General features: G+C 43.7%; 1 protein-coding gene across 1 annotated transcript in view; it reads left to right on the top strand.

The window, feature by feature from the left end:
- The window catches only part of FASN (fatty acid synthase), an 81260-nt gene that overhangs the window by 38303 nt on the left and 23557 nt on the right, over nucleotides 1–19400 (top strand). The window contains exons 15-25 of the mRNA XM_040435054.1: nucleotides 2606–2721; nucleotides 3046–3221; nucleotides 5105–5296; nucleotides 6009–6089; nucleotides 8980–9165; nucleotides 13452–13631; nucleotides 13768–13971; nucleotides 14916–15238; nucleotides 18151–18540; nucleotides 18696–18860; nucleotides 18949–19067. Of these exons, the coding sequence (XP_040290988.1) occupies nucleotides 2606–2721; nucleotides 3046–3221; nucleotides 5105–5296; nucleotides 6009–6089; nucleotides 8980–9165; nucleotides 13452–13631; nucleotides 13768–13971; nucleotides 14916–15238; nucleotides 18151–18540; nucleotides 18696–18860; nucleotides 18949–19067 (2132 nt within the window). The remainder of the gene's footprint in view (nucleotides 1–2605; nucleotides 2722–3045; nucleotides 3222–5104; nucleotides 5297–6008; nucleotides 6090–8979; nucleotides 9166–13451; nucleotides 13632–13767; nucleotides 13972–14915; nucleotides 15239–18150; nucleotides 18541–18695; nucleotides 18861–18948; nucleotides 19068–19400) is intronic.

The raw sequence follows: 19400 nt of genomic DNA, 5'->3' as shown, positions 1-19400 counted from the left end.
TTAAGGGAAATAATAGCATTCTTAATACAGAATGCATAGTAAAATAGGGCTGGAGGGGTTAAAAAAAAAAAATTTAACTCACCTTAATCCACTTGTTCGCGCAGCCCAGCTTCTCTTCTGTCTTCATCTGTGAGGAATAGGACCTTTGATGACGTCACTGCGCTCATCACATGGTCCATCACCATGGTGATGGATCATGTGATGGACCATGTGATGAGCGCAGTGACGTCACCACAGGTCCTTTTCCTGTGCACAGCAAAGATGAAGACAGAAGAGAAGCCGGGCTGCGCGAGCAAGTGGATTAAGGTGAGTTAAATTATTTTTTATTTTTTTTAACCCCTCCAGCCCTATTGTACTAAGCATTCTGTATTCAGAATGCTACTATTTTCCCTTATAACCATGTTATAAGGGAAAATAATAATGATCGGGTCTCCATCCCGATCATGTCCTAGCAACCGTGCGTGAAAATCGCACCGCATCCGCACTTGCTTGCGGATGCTTGCGATTTTCACGCAGCCCCATTCACTTCTATGGTACCTGCGTTGGAAAACGCACAATATAGAGCATGCTGCGATTTTCACGCAACGCACAAGTGATGCGTGAAAATCACCGCTCATGTGCACAGCCCCATAGAAATGAATAGGTCGGTATTCAGTGCGGGTGCAATGCGTTCAACTCACGCATTGCACCCGCGCGGAAATCTCGCCCGTGTGAAAGGGGCCTAAGGCAGAGTTCACATCAGCGTTCATAGTAACATAATTTATAAGGCTGAAAAAAAGACATTTGTCCATCCAGTTCGGCCCGTTATCCTGCAAGTTGATCCAGAGGAAGGCAAAAAAAAACCTGTGAGGTAGAAGCCAATTTTCACACTTTAGGGGAAAAAATTCCTTCCCGACTCCAATCAGGCAATCAGAATAACTCCCTGGATCAACGACCCCTCTCTAGTAGCTATAGCCTGTAATATTATTACACTCCAGAAATACATCCAGGCCCCTCTTGAACTCTTTTAGTGAACTCACCATCACCACCTCCTCAGGCAGAGAGTTCCATAGTCTCACTGCTCTTACCGTAAAGAATCCTCTTCTATGTTTGTGTACAAACCTTCTTTCCTCCAGACGCAGAGGATGTCCCCTCGTCACAGTTCTGGGGATAAATAGATGATGGGAGAGATCTCTGTACTGACCCCTGATATATTTATACATAGTAATTAGATCTCCCCTCTGTCGTCTTTTTTCTAAAGTGGATAACCCTAATTTTGATAATCTTTCAGGGTACTGTAGTTGCCCCATTCCAGTTATTACTTTAGTTGCCCTCCTCTGGACCCTCTCCAGCTCTGCTATGTCTGCCTTGTTCACAGGAGCCCAGAACTGTACACAGTACTCCATGTGTGGTCTGACTAGCGATTTGTAAAGTGGTAGGACTATGTTCCTATCACGGGCATCTATGCCCCTTCTGATGCAACCCATTACAAAAGTTGTGCATGCAGGACTTTTGGCTCCACTTCAAAAATCTTCCTCTGAGCGGAAACCTAACGGACCCCATTATACTCTATGGGGTCCGTTGGCTCCGTTCGGCTCAGTTATGTGCTGAATCTGTCCTTTCCGTTCTCCTGCTCCTATGGCCTCTTGCACACAACCATATGTATGGCTTTTTCAGTATTTTGCGGTCCGTTTTTTGCGGAACGGAACAGCTGGCCCCTGATAGAACAGTCCTATCCTTGTCCGTTATGCGGACAATAATAGGACATGTTCTATCTTTGAACGGAACGGAAATACGGAAATAGAAGGCATACGGAGTACCTTCCGTTTTTTGGGCGGATTCATTTAAATCAATTGTTCCGTATACGGTCCGTATATGGAACGCAAAAAAACGGAACGTAAACGGAAAAAAAATAACGTTCGTGTGCAAGAGGCCTATAACAGAGCAGGAGAACGGAAAGGCTGAACGCTGATGTGAACTCAGCCTAAGGGCTCGTTCACACAAATGTTTTGTGCCTTCCGTATACAGGCCGTTTTTTGAGTTCATTTCAATGGTTCTGCCAAAAAAAACGGAATGTACTCCGTATGCATTCAGTTTCCTTATTTCCGTTTTTCCATTCTGTTTAAAGATAGAACATGTCTTATTATTGTCTCAAATCACGTTCTGTGGCTCCATTCAAGTCAATGGGTCCGCAAAAAAAAAAGGGAACACATACGGAATGTACTCCGTATGTCTTCCGTATCCGTTCCGTTTTTGCGGAACCATCTATTGAAAATTTGATGCCCAGCCCAATTTTTTCTATGTAATGGAAAAACGGATCCGCAAAACACTGAAAAAGCCATTTGGTCGTGTGAACAAGCCCTAAGAGTTTTCTTTCAAACAGACATGCCAGAAGTACAGTATGTTGTGCCCTCTAGTGGCTTAGGTGCTACATAACACCTATACAGTATACACTACAGCATAACTGAATGGCTGCTTAGTTTACCCTGACATCTACTGGCCACTGTGAGGTACTGCAAAATATGAATTTCTATTATAATTTTTTTAAATGTTTCATGGCTTTTCTTAAAGGTCTTCAGTGCTGATTGTTTTTAGTTATAACATCCCTTATCCTCTTTCTCTCCAGGCAATCTTGAGGAGAAGTTTGAAGTCAACCAACACAATCCTCCCACTAATGAAAAAAGGACATAGCAACAATCTGGAATTTTTCCTTACAAACATTGGAAAAGCCTATTTAAATGGGTATGAATGTATTATTTTTAAATGTAGAGTTTTTGGATTCAATGGGCCATGGGGATAGTGGGCACACTTAAATTAGGGCCCCTCGTACTGGTGCTGGATCAGATCATCGTGCACCCGTCTTGTTACAGGAGCTTGTTCCACATTCTTGTCCACCCACATCATTTCCAGTCTCTTTTAGAGACAAACAGTCTTCGGGTATAAGGAATGCCCCCATAGTATCCCCGGGCTACCCCTATGGTACATACCCCCTTAGTAAAGCTACAGTATGTTTTTTCCCATGTTGTATAATTGATTGAACACATCATTTTTCATCCTTCTCTACAGAATCAATGGTCAGTGTGATAACATCTACCCCCCGGTTGAGTATCCTGTTCCCGCTGGGACACCCCTCATCTCCCCTCTCATTCAATGGGATCATAGCCAGACGTGGGATGTTCCCAAACCTGAAGACTTCCCTGCTGGTTCAGGCGGGTCTACGTCATCTACAGTCTATAACATAGGTAAAGGACACAGGTGTCGTTATGTATGTCAGTATTCACTGGATTTACTATGGATATTTGCATTACAACTGGAATCTGCAGTCATTTTAAATATTATTTGAGGGAATTACATAATTCATGTAAAAATGAAAATCAGCGATCATATAGGACATGACAATCCATTTCTAATAAAGCCAGCCCTGTACCTCACATGGATCCAGCGGTCTCCCCATTCATTGCTCCAATTGTTCTGCTAGATTTATTTACAGCTGTCAGCTCAGGGGATGTCCTTTCTGCTGCAGCTCTCTTCCTTTTACAGCTCAGGGGACATGCTTCCTCCTACAGTACTCTTCCTATCACAGTTCAGGAGGCATGTCCTTCCTGCTGCAGCTCTCTTCCTATCACAGTTCAGGAGGCGTGTCCTTCCTGCTGCAGCTCTCTCCGTATCACAGCTCAGAAGGCATGTCTTTCCTGCTGCCGCTCTTTCCCTATCACAACTCATGGGACGTGACCTTGCTGCTGTAGCTCACTTCCTATCACAGCTCAGGGGACGTGACCTTGCTGCTGTAGCTCTCTCCCTATCACAGCTCCGTGGACGTGACCTTGCTGCTGTAGCTCTCTCCCTATCACAACTCAGGGGACGTGACCTTGCTGTTGTAGCTCTCTCCCTATCACAGCTCAGGGGACGTGACCTTGCTGCTGTAGCTCTCTCCCTATCACAGCTCAGGGGACGTGACCTTGCTGCTGTAGCTCTCTCCCTATCACAGCTCAGGGGACATGACCTTGCTGCTCTAGCTCTCTCCCTATCATAACTCAGGGGACGTGATCTTGCTGCTGTAGCTCTCTCCCTATCACAGCTCAGGGGACGTGACCTTGCTGCTGTAGCTCTCTCCCTATCACAGCTCAGGGGACGTGACCTTGCTGCTGTAGCTCTCTCCCTATCACAGCTCAGGGGACGTGACCTTGCTGCTGTAGCTCTCTCCCTATCACAGCTCAGGGGACGTGACCTTGCTGCTGCAGCTCTCTCCCTATCACATCACACAAAGGGTGCCCTTTATACAGCAGCTCTCTGCTTTTTACAGCTCAGGGTCCATTTTGCTGAAGCTCTTGTCCTTTAACTGACACAGTTTCTAACAGTAGATACGGCTGGCGGCAGGTGACGGATGGGACTGAGCATGTACGACCACCTCAATAGGTGGGCATGCATATTACTATACAGATGAAACCCCAGGGGGCACCATTATAGTAAAGTAAAGAGAATATCTCACAACTGGATCATGTTTGTAACAGAAAGTAACTTACAATAGTACCTCGTTTTTTTCTTGCTGAGTTATATTAAAATAACATTTAAAGGCAGCACAACCCCTTTAAGTCCATAATGTAATTTGTATGTAAGAAAATGCTGCCTGTAAAGTGGTTCTGTCATCAGGTTATTCTGCAATATATAATGACAGCATAGAATGGGGATAGGCCCGCTCTACTATCTGCCAACACTATTGATGTCCATATACCAGGGCTTGCCAACCTGCGGCTCTCCAGCTGTTGTAAAACTACAACTCCCACCATGCCCTGCTGTAGGCTGATAGCTGTTGGCAGACTGGGCATACTGGGAGTTGTAGTTCTGCAACAGCTGGAGAGCCGCAGGTTGGCCATCCCTGCCATATACTGTCATAGGAGCCATGGATGGGCTTGCCTTCTTGAACAACCCCTTTAAGGGGACTTTTGAATCTTACACCAGGGTATTACATGATTGCTGTTAATGCATTCCCCTCATATAATCTCTGAAAGCTCGAGGCTTGGGCTTTGAACCTTGTTTTTTTTTCCGTTTCTGCTCGCTGTTTTTGTCTTTTTTTTTGTTTCTTACTTTCAATCTTTTCTGTTCTCACTATTGTTTTTTTTTTCAGATATGAGCCCAGATTCCCCGGATCTTTTCATGATGGGACATTGTATTGACGGCCGGGTCCTGTACCCTGCTACGGGCTATTTGGTTTTGGCGTGGAGAACATTAGCCAGATCCTTGGGAGTTGTTATGGAGCAGACACCTGTCATATTTGAAGATATTACAATTCACAGAGCAACAATCCTCCCCAAAACAGGTGACCACTCAGTAGCATGTCATCTCACCTTCCACTGATGCAGTGATGCCTATGTAATTCTGCTCCTCACGTGGGGGATAGAGATCCACGTGTTTGCAACAAAACTGTGGCACATGGATTCACCCTAATAAGCTATCATTTTATAAATGTCCCAATTTTATAATTTTATATTTTGATCCCATTATGTCTTCTGTCTGTACCCCTAATATATTCTTCATAGACATAGTTGTAGCTAGGCTCTCTCTCATCCAGGGCAAGGTTCAGTGCCCCAGCCCTACATCTACATTTCTTGGAGATAGCTTGGCCTGGTGGCTCATCCTCCTCCCAGCCTCCAAGACACTTTTCTCACTTTTCCCACTTTTGGGGCTCATGCACATGAGCGTATTTTTTTGTCCGCATCCAATCCACATTTTTTGCGGGTCGGATGTTGACCCTTTCACTTCTACGGGGCCACAAAAGATGCGGACAGCACACGGTGTGGTGTCCGCATCCGTATGTCCGTTCCGTAGCATCCACAAAAATATAGAACACGTCCTATTCTTGTCCGAGTTCCGTTCAGCGGAAGGCCGGTTATCCGTGTTTTAGGCTACGGTCGTGGGCATGAGCCCTTGGTGAGAGCGACTCAGAATATTGTTGCTTTCCCTATGAATGATCATTTTAATAACTACATTTTATCACATTTAATACAAACTTTGTTCTTTCGCATTTGAAGGAGTCGTCCAACTGGAGGTTCGTCTAATGCCAGCATCGAAACGGTTTGAAGTCTCTGAAAATGGCAGTCTGACCGTTAGCGGTAGGTGGACTGGTGATAAAATTGAGATTAAAGTGTGGATTCATATTTGCTTAAATAGCAATTCCATAATGTATTTATATATACGCTCCTTGACATATCTGGCATAGATGGACAATACCATGATCCACTGGATCCCTAATAAATTTCATGGGATCCCACCGGCAGAGACAAAAAGTTGCACTTGCCGTCAGTTCGCAGCATTATCCAACTATGCCATATACGGTGATCTGCAGACTTTTTGAAAGCAAATGTGAAGCTAGTGTAACAATACATACAAAAAAAAAGAAATGATCTCCTTCCCTTTGACACATACAGCGATGAACTGAGCGCCACTGCTAAAATAAATCAATAAAATGGCAGCGGCATTCAGGCCCGTTCATCGCACCAGAGGTGGAAAGTCTCAGCCACAGCTGGAAAGCCTCTGTGTGCAGTGTTTGGGCCTATATGCCATTACTATTGTAGGCTATTGTACTTGTTGCGTGGGCATGAGTTCAGTCACTTCAGTGCGCAATCCCATCCTGCGGCGCGTGATCCCGCGAGACCCGTGACCTACAGCGGCGGGTCTCGCGGGATCACGCGCCGCAGGACGGGATTGTGCACCGAAGTGACTGAACTCATGCCTGGGCAGCCCGCAAGCGGAACAAGTACAAGGGAAGGTGGAGAATAGCCAAATAAAAAAAGAAATGCTACCAGGCCAGCATAACATTCGGGGCACTGGACAAAACATCCGGGGCTCAAGCCCCGGATGTTTTGACCTAACGACGCCCCTGCTGCAAAGCACTGATCATTTGCAGGACAGCAACATGGATATGGACAGCACACGGATGACATCTGTGTGCTGCCTTTTTTTTGTGGACCCCCATAGAAACGAATGGAAAGAACGTTCAATCTGTAAAAACTGCAGATTGGACACAGATGCTAAATACGGTAGTGCGCATGAGGCCTTAGCCTGGCAATTTTTTGTGAAAAGTGTCAACCCTAATCAAAAAGTAGTCCTCAATTTTTACACTAAATACTAAATGCACATAGCAATACAGACTATAGCGTAGCAATCAATTTAGTAACATACGTAAAAAAGTTTTTGCTATGATTATTTATGAAATTTATGTAAAAATCCTGTTAATTTCCAATGGTAATATAAGGAACTAAATTCTGATGAATTATAAGAAATTTGGACGTGAGCAGGAAATAGTGTAAAAAAAAAAAAAAAAAAGACTCAGGCCGTCCGTGTAACATAGACGTCCATTCACTGCCGCTTGGGTTTGCTGTTGTGCTCATGTAACCTGACTTATCACAATACGGCAGTATTACCAGAGGAATGAAAAAGCCGTCATTAGGTAATATTGGTGGACAAATGAAAAAGATATGCACAAAAATTAACTTTTTTCCATAAAGCATGCTTTTGCAGTTCAAAATTGGTAAAATGTGAAATAAAGTGGACATATTTGGTATTGCCACGAGTTATATACTGCACAGTTCATATCATTAAAAAGATGAAAAAACGATTTCAGATTTACTGAAAAAATAATAATAAAGGCTAATCAATAAAAGATATGCACCCCCACATTGTGGCACTAATAAAGTCAGTGGGAAAATAAAAAGATGGATCTTGAAATGCTAGTATGAAAAATCTGGAAAAAATGGATTTGCAATATTTGGATATATAGGGTGGGCCCCCAAAGTCAGTTCCACTGGTGGGCCCTAGGCACCCCAGTCCGACACTGGCTGGCTGTCATTGGCAGGACATGTAATGGGTGCGGTGTCACCAAATTTCCTTCTGCTAAGCACCTGGGAATGGTCCTGGCAGAGACAGGAGTGTGTAATGAAGGAGTCTGGATGGTGGACAACGAAACTGTGGGAGCTGCTAGTGGTTGTTGACTGAGTGTGCGTGCCCTCATGTAACCACTGCTCCCAACACCTCCTAACAGCTTAGGTCAGATGGCGCCTAGATGGCGTGAAATTAGTCGCAAGGACTGTCCTGCTTCTCTAAGTCCGCGGATGTTTCCCCTCTCAAAGTCTATCAACTGGGCAAAATGTCTTTGAATGCATAGTAGAGGCATGTCTAGCACCGATCTCTCACCAAGGGTTACACTACCCAAAAGTAGCCTCTGAGAGCCTTTTTATAGGGTGGTGGGGGAAGCAGTGTTTTGCCCTCTTGTGGTAAGACCTAGTGTCTAATTGGTCCACTCCTGTAATCATTTATATATCTGTCTGAGACATAACTGCTTGCAGAGTTTAGCAGCAATCCTTAATTTTTTGTCAGTGAGTGTATTATGAGCATTTTGATACTTTAAATGCAGGATTATGTGGCACTTGCAGACTACAGGGGTAATGCCAGAATCTCTTGTGTCGTAGGGCAGTGAAGGGATAATGTCATTATACCTGATGGTCTAGGACAGTGAGGTGGTTTTTGTAAGCATCCCTGGTGGTCTTGTACTGAAAGGGGGTTAATGCAAGTCTAGGGCAGTTAGAGGTCTAAAATCAGTATACCTGGTGGTCTTGGGGCAGTGTCCCTGATTTCTTTTTGAAACACTCCAACTCCTGAATTAACAGAGACATATAATAGGAATACGTTAGGGGAGTGTTCATTTTGCAGTTACCCAAGACTATATGTGTATTTCTTTGGGCAGCACGGTGGCTCAGTGGTTAGCGCTGGGGTCCTAGGTTTGAATCTGACCAATACCATCTGCATGGAGTTTGTATGTTCTCCCCGTGTTTGCGTGGGTTTCCTCCGGTTTCCTCCCACACTCCAAAGACCTACTGATAGGGACCTTAGATTGTGAGCCCCATTGGGGACAGTTGGATGATAATGTCTGTAAAGTGCTGCGGAATATAGTAGTGTTATATAGGTGCATGAAATAAATATCTATTTCATCATTTTTCTTTCCAGGGAAAATTTCCATCATGGAAGACAACGTTTTAAGTGATTTCCAGAAACAACTGGCAGATACCGTGATTGATAGCAAAGAGACAGAGGATTTCTTGTTGTCAGACAAGGATGCATACAAAGAGTTACGGCTGCGAGGATACGACTACGGGCCGACCTTCCAAGGCATTATTGAAGCCAATAGCAAAGGTAAGTTATCGGCAGAGCTGGATTTAGCAGTGTAGAGATCAGTTACCGGAGTACAGAATGGTCGTCAGTGCTTTCTGCCTCCAGGCCTAGTCACTGTAACTTATATATTTAACAAGTTTTTTACAGTCACAATTACTGCGACATTCATATTTAGATTTGTATCTTCTAGGTTTCTGTTTCCTTTCATTTATAGGCTAGAAACACCTTCAAGGGCATTTTTTTATATCATTGCGTTTTACTCATTTTGGGCTAAAAAAAATTTTTTGCAGTTGGTCTTCATTAAAAAGTTTTTGGTCTACAGCCTTCAATTTCAGTGAAGTGCACTAACGGCTCGATCTCTAGCCCTAAGGGCCATAGTCAGTTTTGCTGTCTGCAAAACACGGCTACCGGTTGTGTGCGGACCACATTTGGCGGAACGGAACGTCCGCCCCATAATAGAATGCGTAATGCGGACAAGAATAGAACATGATGCAAAGATGGAGGTGGCTCACCTGTCAGCTCTCATGTATGAGGTGCTTAATGCCAAACTGACTCACCCAGTCAGAAAAAGAGAAAAGGTTAACTATTGAAATAGACCAGCACTCTCTGTTTGGAAGTACTCAGAGAGATATATAGAATAGCAAAAACCTTTAATATACAATATACAAATAATAAAAATTAATACAAACAGTATGCATACAGATAAGTATAAAAACCACTAATTAATAATTAGATACTCCAAAAACATATCCGGATCAACTTCAATTATTGGAAGAAAAATGTACGGCACATGGCACATTCCATACATATAAAAAAAAAATCACTCAAATAAAGTGGCCTAAATGGGAGGAAATGCTCAAAAACCCCAAACACTGTAGCGTGTTTATAACCGGGGAGCAATTCCTCCGCATGTGATCCGTTGTCGGCAGTGGACGACATGCACCACAAAAGCAATCTACACAAGATGGGATAATGTGTGGATGAAAATATACAAATACATAAATCACTGCGAAAGGCGCACCACAATGATATGGACACCTGGACCTACCTGGACACTATGACAACACTGGCTAATTCCTCAAGCTGGTGTTAAGAACTGAGACTTTAGCCAATGCATTCCAGTCAGGAACACATCGGAGCCCTTGTGCACCACCGTCAAGGTATCTCAGTTTGGCATGGGTCCTACCACTAGACTACCTATGGTGTCTGAATGGTGCTAAGATCTAACTCACAGCCAAGCTCCCTCATACCTCCATAGTGAGATCACTCGTGGAGTGGGATGCCTTTGTGGTGCATGTGGTCCGCTGCCGACATCCTCCATTGTATGCATTTTTTGCTGGGGATTGCCGCTAGCAACGAATCACTTGCGGAGGAATTGCTCCCCCGGTTGTAAACACGCCACAGTGTTTGGGGTTTTTGAGCATTTTCTCCCATTTAGGCCACTTTATTTTAGATTCTGCTCCTGTAAATACCGCGACAGTTGTTACCATAAATCACTTGGCGCAATGTGATATATTAGACTGCTTCTGTAAATTCCGCAGCAATTATCATCATCCTAAGAAAAGTATAGCTCTTATAGTTCATAAATATCCAAAGCAAGAATATAGAGTATAGGTGATCCCCTTATAATGTATCCTCTCTCAGGCCTAGTCCACACGATCGTTTTTTTTGCGAGTGTACGGGCCGTTTTTTTTGTGTTCCGTATACGGTCCGTATACGGAACCATTCATTTAAATGGTTCCGCATTAAAAACGGAATGTACTCTGTATGCTTTCCATTTCCGTATTTCCGTTTTTCAGTTTCGTTGAAAGATAGAACATGTCCTGTATTTGGCCGCAAATCACGTTTCGTGGCTCCATTGAAGTGAATGGGTCCGCAAAAAAAACGGAACACATACGGCAATGCATCCGTATGTCTTTCATATCCGTTCCGTTTTTGCTGAACCATCTATTGAAAATGTTATGCCCAGCCCAATTCTTTCTATGTAATTACTGTATACTGTACATGGCATACGGAAAAACGGAAAGGAAACGGAAACACAACGGAACTCAAAAACGGAACAACGAATCCGTGAAAAACAGACCGCAAAAAACTATAAAAGCCATACGTTCGTGTGAACTAGGCCTTAGGGTGCAATTCACATCACAGTATCTCACGGAATAAATTATATTGCGATATTTAGGAGGTCACTACAATCCGATGCATCCAAATGTCACAAGTATATATACCCAGTTATTCTGGGAATTGAAACACCGGTCAAGTGCTGTTATATTTGAAAAAACTGTAATAGGTGAGCTCAATTCATTCAAATACTCAGTTTATGAATATCCAGTTCTTTTAGGAGTTAAATACGCGGTCGGGTACCAATATTTGTCTGCAGTGGCGTCCCACTAGCATTGATTACCTGTTCCGTCGCTCTGGAAGCTCGCTATCTGTGTGAATAAGGTCTCCCGTCCAAATCCCGCTGTCAGCGTCCCACGTGGTATAGGTGCAGTCAGCGTCCCACGTGGTATTGGTGCAGTCAGCGTCCCACGTGGTATTGGTGCAGTCAGCGTCCCACGTGGTATTGGTGCAGTCAGTGTCCCACGTGTTGGTGGAGTACTCTCGTCCTGGCGGGCGGGTTTATATGGACACAGACCAATAAATGCAAGTGCCGGCAGAAGGAGCGATTCAGGCTGAATAATTTAGGCCATATTTGTTCCAAATGCAGATATGCGGTTACATTAGTTGTTCACCAAACACGTTTCGGAGTCTATAGCTGACTCCTTCATCAGTGGTCACCCGCATTTTACCCATCTCACCCCTTTTATACTGACCATTAGGTAGGGCTGAAGATCTGGAACAGAATAATTCCTTCCATTTAACTTGTCTTCAATAGTTCGGGCTATTTCTACTATAACATATAGGTCTAGATAATTTCCATCCTTGGTGAATAGGTTATAATGTCCATAGAAAGAACTTAGTACAAAAAATACATGCTGCGTTTTTTTTGCAGTACCATTGCGTTTTTTTCCATATATGTGGTTTTTTTTTGCCTGGTTTTCAATAAGAATAGGACATGTTCTATATTTCTGCGGATGCCACAAAACGGACATATGGATGCGGACTCTTGCGCATCTTTTACTGCCCCATCTAAATGAATGGGTCCGCATCCGACCTGCAAAAAATGCGGATCAGATGTGGACAAAAAAATATGTTCGTATGCATGAGCCCTTATCTGTATTTTCCTGACGACTCATAAACTCATACTAGTTAATTTATCAATTTGATAAAAATGGTGGACATTAATCTAAGCGTAAATAGGTTGCAAATTGTGTCACATGCCATTTATGCGGTAAATTTAGCAACATTTCCCCCTTCACACCACTTTTCAGACGTGGTGAGAAAAGGGAGCATGTTGCGGGCAGGGAGTGGGCAGTGCCGCTGGCCCGCCACATTTATCTTTCTTCACGCCAGTTTTCTGAAGGAACCTGTCACCAGTTTTATGGTGTCCTAACTAAGGGCAAAATAAATAAGTGACTGATTCTCTTAGCACTTTCTTTAATTGACCCAGTCAATCTGCCAACATCTTGTATTGAAAAGCTCCAGCTCATAATGATGAGTCCTGAATATTCATGAGCTCCTGACTCTCCCCGCCTACCTGCTGCTGATTGACAGTTTTTTTTTCCATATGAATCAGCAGCAGGTGGGCAGGGGAGTGGTTATAGCTCTGAATTATAAAAACGCTGGACTCAATGACATCACGCTGGACTCCAATCAGCTCATTAGCATGTGGCATCTTTGTGTGTATATTATGAGGTAACCATCTGTCACACCAGTAAGTGAATACATCTAAGGTACTTTTTAGTAGTTAATGATTGTATATTATTAGTTAGATTATAATCAAATATCCACATGACAGGTTCCCTTTAAATCTACGGCAACTCGGAGGCTGCCATAGATCTAAGTGTGCCGCACAGCCGGAAGATGCGCCAAATATATGAGAAGTATTTGGCTCTGCATAAATTTGGCGCATCCTCCAGCAGTACAGGAGGAATCAAGACCAGCGTACAATACGCCAGTCTTGTTAAATGTCCCCCAGTATATCTTATGGACTGTCAGGGGTTCAGAGATGAGGACTACAGATTGAGTTGTCACAGCAGCTCCCTGAGCATAAAAGAAATAGTACACTGAAAGTGAAGGCTGTAGAACAACTGTTCAAAATGTTTGATAAACACCAACTGAAAAAAAAAAAAAAAGATTTTTCTTTTTTATCTCAAAATGAGTAAAAATGCATTGATTAAAGCCTTTAATATTTGGTTTTATAGGTGACAAGGGGAAGTTGATGTGGACTGAAAACTGGGTGACCTACCTGGACACTATGCTGCAGATACTGATTTTAGGGATAAGTGGCCGCAGCCTCCGCTTACCCACAAGGATCCAGTCGGTTTACATTGACCCCGCAACCCATGAGGAATCTGTGTGTTTGTGTTCAGATGACAAAAAAGGTAAAATAGTAAATGTAAAGCTACTATTATAGCACACACTAGCTAACTATACAATACCGTAAAAGTCATATATACATGAAGATCCCAGACATCTTCTTGCACCGTGAGGCACCATTTAACATAGTTATTATTTCAGCTATTCCCGTTGGTGTGAACAAATGGCTAGAAAAAATTACATCTGGAGGGGTACAGATATCTGGCCTCCATGCCACTACTGCTCCACGGCGCCAGCAGCAGCAAACCCCACCTACCCTGGAGAGATTTGTCTTCACCCCTTACTTTGAAGATGACTGTCTACGAGGTGTCAATGACCTACATTCTCTTCTACAGCAATGCACAGGTACTGGTGTGTGATCTTACTATACTAATTGAGTTTATAGATTTTATATGTGCCCATCTCTCAGAAAGGTACTGCTTCTGCTTACAGAAATCCAGTTGGGTTAGGTAGTCCTACAGGCAATGCTCCCTGGGACAAAGTATACAAATGAGCTCTTCTCCAGAAGTTAGAAAACTGTCTTTCTGCTGTCACCTATAGATAACTACCTACAGCCTTGGCGCTTCTGGAAAAGAGCCAGATGTCCACAATGTCCACCAGATCATAGATCAACGTAGATTTACTGATGTAGGTAACGGGGTCGGGGACTACAATAACATGAGGTCAGTGAGCTAGGGATCCCACCAGTTTCCTGACTGAAGGGCCCTGTTGTTCCTTTGTTCATTTCATAGAAGTGAAATGGGTTTTAGAAATTCCAAATGAATTCAATAAAAAGGTGACCACACATGCACAACTTGTTTTGAAAATGGAGGAAGAGCCCCTTTCATTAAAGGGGTTGGCCACCTTTTGGGAGGTTTTTGGCAAACTTCCCTCCTGGTCAGACCTGCAAAAGGGAAGCATACCTGCTCCTGGCTCCTTTGCTTCATGTCCTTGCTCGGGTTCCCCCGCTGTCAACATCTGTTTTGACACCGCTGCAGCCAAGTCAGATCAGTTGGTCACATGATGCAAGGAGGCAGGTCACTGCTGCCCCCAGTGATTGGCTGCACCAGTGTCAAAGCAGATGTTGACAGTGGGGGACCTGAGCGAGGCCGCTGTGGACGGGAAATTAAGGAGCCGAGATCCAGTGGCGAGGAATAGGAAAGTATGCTTTCCCTTTTGCTGGTCTGGCCTGGAGGGTTATATGCCAAAAACTTCCCAAAAGTTTGCCAACCCCTTTAAGGTATCAGCAACTAGATCCCAAGCAGTCTGACTGACTCCAAAGCTAAAGCATCATCTTGTTTGCCTTCCAGATAAGATCTGTGAACTACAGTCAAAGGTGGCCCAGCACAGATTACAACTCCACATTCCTGGAATCAAAACTGCAGAAAGAGCTCAAAAGAATATAAAAATGAGCACGTTTCCCGACCATGGCTTCCTACATGTCCTCACAGAGATCTGCAACCTTGAACTAAATGGTAACTTGCACTCTGAACTGGAGGAAACTTTAACCCAGAAGAACAGTCAGCTCCAAGATGATCCGCTTTTGAACGGTCTGCTCACTTCACCTCATCTGAAAACGTGTCTGGATATAGTTCTGGAGAACAGCAATCCCCAAAGAATGAAGATTATTGAAGTAAGTTTTTTACAAGTCAAAAATTTGTTAGCTTAATAAATGGGTTTACATGACCATCATCTTAGGCTGGGTTCACACCATAACTACAACTTCCATGGACCTGTCCCGCTATAGGAGCAGGACAAAAATTTTATGGGAGCACTGGAGCCATCAATTGACAGCAACAAATGGCGCATGACGGACCCAGTTGATCATAATAGGACCAGTTGGGTTTCTGTTAGAAAACCCAACATTTTACCGGTCAGAATGGCACAACGTTCCGCACTCGACTGTCCTGAATTTTTGACAGGAATCTAAAATAGAGCCTCTGACGAGATATGAACACAGCCTAACAGATTGTAACTGCTACATAAAGGGAGCACAGATCAATCTGAACAGACATTGAACAAAATCATTTTCATGATCTGTGCTTCAAGTCTGTGAATGGAAAGATTCGTTATTTGCATTCAATGGCTGGAAACCTCCCCTCATCTGCTTACTCACCTGCACAGCCTAAAGCCTGTATCACACAGGCCGATTGAGCAAGCGATTGTCGGGAGGTAAGCGTTCCCTCCTGGCAATCGCCTGCTCACTAGCGGAGGAGACCGCTGCTATTACATGCAGTGATCTCCTCCGCAGCATGAGGAGGAGTGATCGCTATGCCATCGCTCGTCCCCATGCTGTCTAGTGGTTTGCCAGCGGCAGATCGATATTAGACAGCACGATTTGCCGCAGGCAAACGATAATTTTTTAACATGCGGAAAACTCACAATTGCCCAATGAACGAGCGTTTTCTCGTTCATTGCGCAATTGGCTGCAGTATTACACTGCAAGATGATCGCTAACAAGCGTTCATACGTTGTTTCTCTCTTGCACTTGCTCAATATCTCTTGGTTTTTCTCTTGCACACATGCTCTTTTGCTATCTCTTGCTCTTTGTCTCTCTTTTGCTCTTACTCTCTGTTTCTCTCTCTTTCTCAGTCTCTCTCTGTCTCTCTTGCTTTCTTTCTCTCTCTTTTTCTTCCTCTCAGTCTTGGTCTCACTAACTCTGTTTCTCTCTTGCACATGCCCAATATCTCTTGCTTTCTCTCTCGCACACATGCTTTTTTGCTATCTCTTGCTCTTTGTCTCTTTTGCTCTTACTCTCTGTTTCTCTCTCTTTCTCAGTCTCTCTCTGTCTCTTTTGCTTTCTTTCTCTCTCTTGTTCTTCCTTTCAGTCTTGGTCTCACTAACTCTGTTTCTCTCTTGCACATGCCCAATATCTCTTGCTTTCTCTCTCGCACACATGCTCTTTTGCCAACTCTTGCTCTTTGTCTCTTTTGCTCTTACTCTCTGTTTCTCTCTCTTTCTCAGTCTCTCTCTGTCTCTCTTGCTTTCTTTCTCTCTTCTTCTTCCTCTCAGTCTTGGTCTCACTGACTCTGTTTCTCTCTTGCACTTGCTCAATATCTCTTGGTTTTTCTCTTGCACACATGCTCTTTTGCTATCTCTTGCTCTTTGTCTCTCTTTTGCTCTTACTCTCTGTTTCTCTCTCTTTCTCAGTCTCTCTCTGTCTCTCTTGCTTTCTTTCTCTCTCTTTTTCTTCCTCTCAGTCTTGGTCTCACTAACTCTGTTTCTCTCTTGCACATGCCCAATATCTCTTGCTTTCTCTCTCGCACACATGCTTTTTTGCTATCTCTTGCTCTTTGTCTCTTTTGCTCTTACTCTCTGTTTCTCTCTCTTTCTCAGTCTCTCTCTGTCTCTTTTGCTTTCTTTCTCTCTCTTGTTCTTCCTTTCAGTCTTGGTCTCACTAACTCTGTTTCTCTCTTGCACATGCCCAATATCTCTTGCTTTCTCTCTCGCACACATGCTCTTTTGCCAACTCTTGCTCTTTGTCTCTTTTGCTCTTACTCTCTGTTTCTCTCTCTTTCTCAGTCTCTCTCTGTCTCTCTTGCTTTCTTTCTCTCTTCTTCTTCCTCTCAGTCTTGGTCTCACTGACTCTGTTTCTCTCTTGCACTTGCTCAATATCTCTTGGTTTTTCTCTTGCACACATGCTCTTTTGCTATCTCTTGCTCTTTGTCTCTCTTTTGCTCTTACTCTCTGTTTCTCTCTCTTTCTCAGTCTCTCTCTGTCTCTCTTGCTTTCTTTCTCTCTCTTTTTCTTCCTCTCAGTCTTGGTCTCACTAACTCTGTTTCTCTCTTGCACATGCCCAATATCTCTTGCTTTCTCTCTCGCACACATGCTTTTTTGCTATCTCTTGCTCTTTGTCTCTTTTGCTCTTACTCTCTGTTTCTCTCTCTTTCTCAGTCTCTCTCTGTCTCTTTTGCTTTCTTTCTCTCTCTTGTTCTTCCTTTCAGTCTTGGTCTCACTAACTCTGTTTCTCTCTTGCACATGCCCAATATCTCTTGCTTTCTCTCTCGCACACATGCTCTTTTGCCAACTCTTGCTCTTTGTCTCTTTTGCTCTTACTCTCTGTTTCTCTCTCTTTCTCAGTCTCTCTCTGTCTCTCTTGCTTTCTTTCTCTCTTCTTCTTCCTCTCAGTCTTGGTCTCACTGACTCTGTTTCTCTCTTGCACTTACTCAATATCTCTTGCTTGCTCTCTCGAACACTTGCTCTTTTGGTATCTCTTGCTTTCTTTCTCTCTCATCCTGCAGCTAACTACAAGCAGTACATTTTCAGGACTGGGTTTCAGCAGCTCAGTGCAAGTCACTGACTGCAAGCTGAAATCTAGAAAATTCTGGGGAACAGAAACAAAAAATATATGAGAAAGTCGTCTAACATTTCTTTATCCGGTGAATTCGCTTTATGTAGCGGCTGTCCGGGCATGCTGGAAGTTGTAGTTTTGCACCAGCATCTGACTACTGCTCTGTGTGCGAGAACATGAATGCAGTAATAGCACTTACATATGGTGTACAGAAGCTGACTTACTGATGGTCGTTCTTACTTTTTTCTCCTCAGGCCCTAACGGGAAATGAGAATCTGTCTTCTTATGTCCTGAGCCTGCTGAACACTCAGCCCATGCTGCAGATAGACTACATCGCCACTGACCGGACTCTGGAAATCCTCTCTACAATGGAGGACAATCTAAAAGAAGCTGGAGTTTCCATAGAGCAGTGGGACCCGTATACTGCTCCTGCTAATAATGTAACCGGTGCTGACCTACTGGTGTGTAATAGCTCGGCACATCTGCTACAGGATCCGAGACAAGTTATCCCCAATATGGCAGCCACTGTGAAGGATGGAGGATTCATTCTGCTTCATACACTTCTGAGGGGAGATATTCTAGGCGAGACCATTGCCTTTTTGAGGACCCAAAATCTCCAGCAGAAAGATGGCCTCCTTACCCAGGTAATAACTGTATACTTGATGCACTGTGAGGATGACAGTTACATTTGATGTAATTTTACAATACATATAGGTTGACCTTATGCATACCGACAGGCCTAACCTTTATACATCCATATGCATGCCCTGAACTTTTTGAAATGTCTTCATCTTGGCAGGCAGAATGGGAGGAGTTGTTTGACAGTGCCCACATGGACGTGGTTGCCATGAAAAAGTCCTTCTACAACTCAGTCATTTTCTTATGTCGTCGACGTACCCAAGAGAAGAAACATGCTGTCCTTTCAATCGAAAGCATGGACTGTGCATGGGTGGAATCCCTGAAGGTAAAGCATTGTCAATTGACCTTAAGTTCAGTTTTACCCATGATTACTTGATTAGACTCTTCATTATTATTTCGTCCATTTTAAATAGGAAGCCATGGCAGAGTCATCAGACCATCATATATGGCTAACAGTCTTGAATCAACCAAACTCTGGTATTGTTGGAATGGTAAACTGCCTGCGCCAGGAACCAGGTGGGAACAGAATTAGGTAAGTCAGACAAGATCTGATATTTCCAATGTATAGTATGACTCCAAATACTGGAATTTCAAAATTGGTCATCTATCCCCAGGATAGGTCATCAATATCTGATCGGTGGGGGTCCGAACCTTGCGGATTCCTAGGCCAGTGATGTCACATTCATCGGTCATATTGCCTATTTGCAGCTCATTCCCATTTGAGTGAAAGGCCTGGGCTGCAATAACAAGCACATCTGCTATACAATGTACTGCGCTGTGCTTGGTAACCTGTGAGGAGGCTGCAACGCTCACCGGAGCACCGTGGCTCTTCAAATGGCTGATCGGCGGGGGTGCTGGGTATTGA

This window comes from Bufo bufo, chromosome 6, assembly GCF_905171765.1.
Source record: "Bufo bufo chromosome 6, aBufBuf1.1, whole genome shotgun sequence".
In the NCBI taxonomy this organism is placed as follows: Eukaryota; Metazoa; Chordata; class Amphibia; order Anura; family Bufonidae; genus Bufo; species Bufo bufo.
This window is presented reverse-complemented; position numbering and strand designations above follow the sequence as displayed.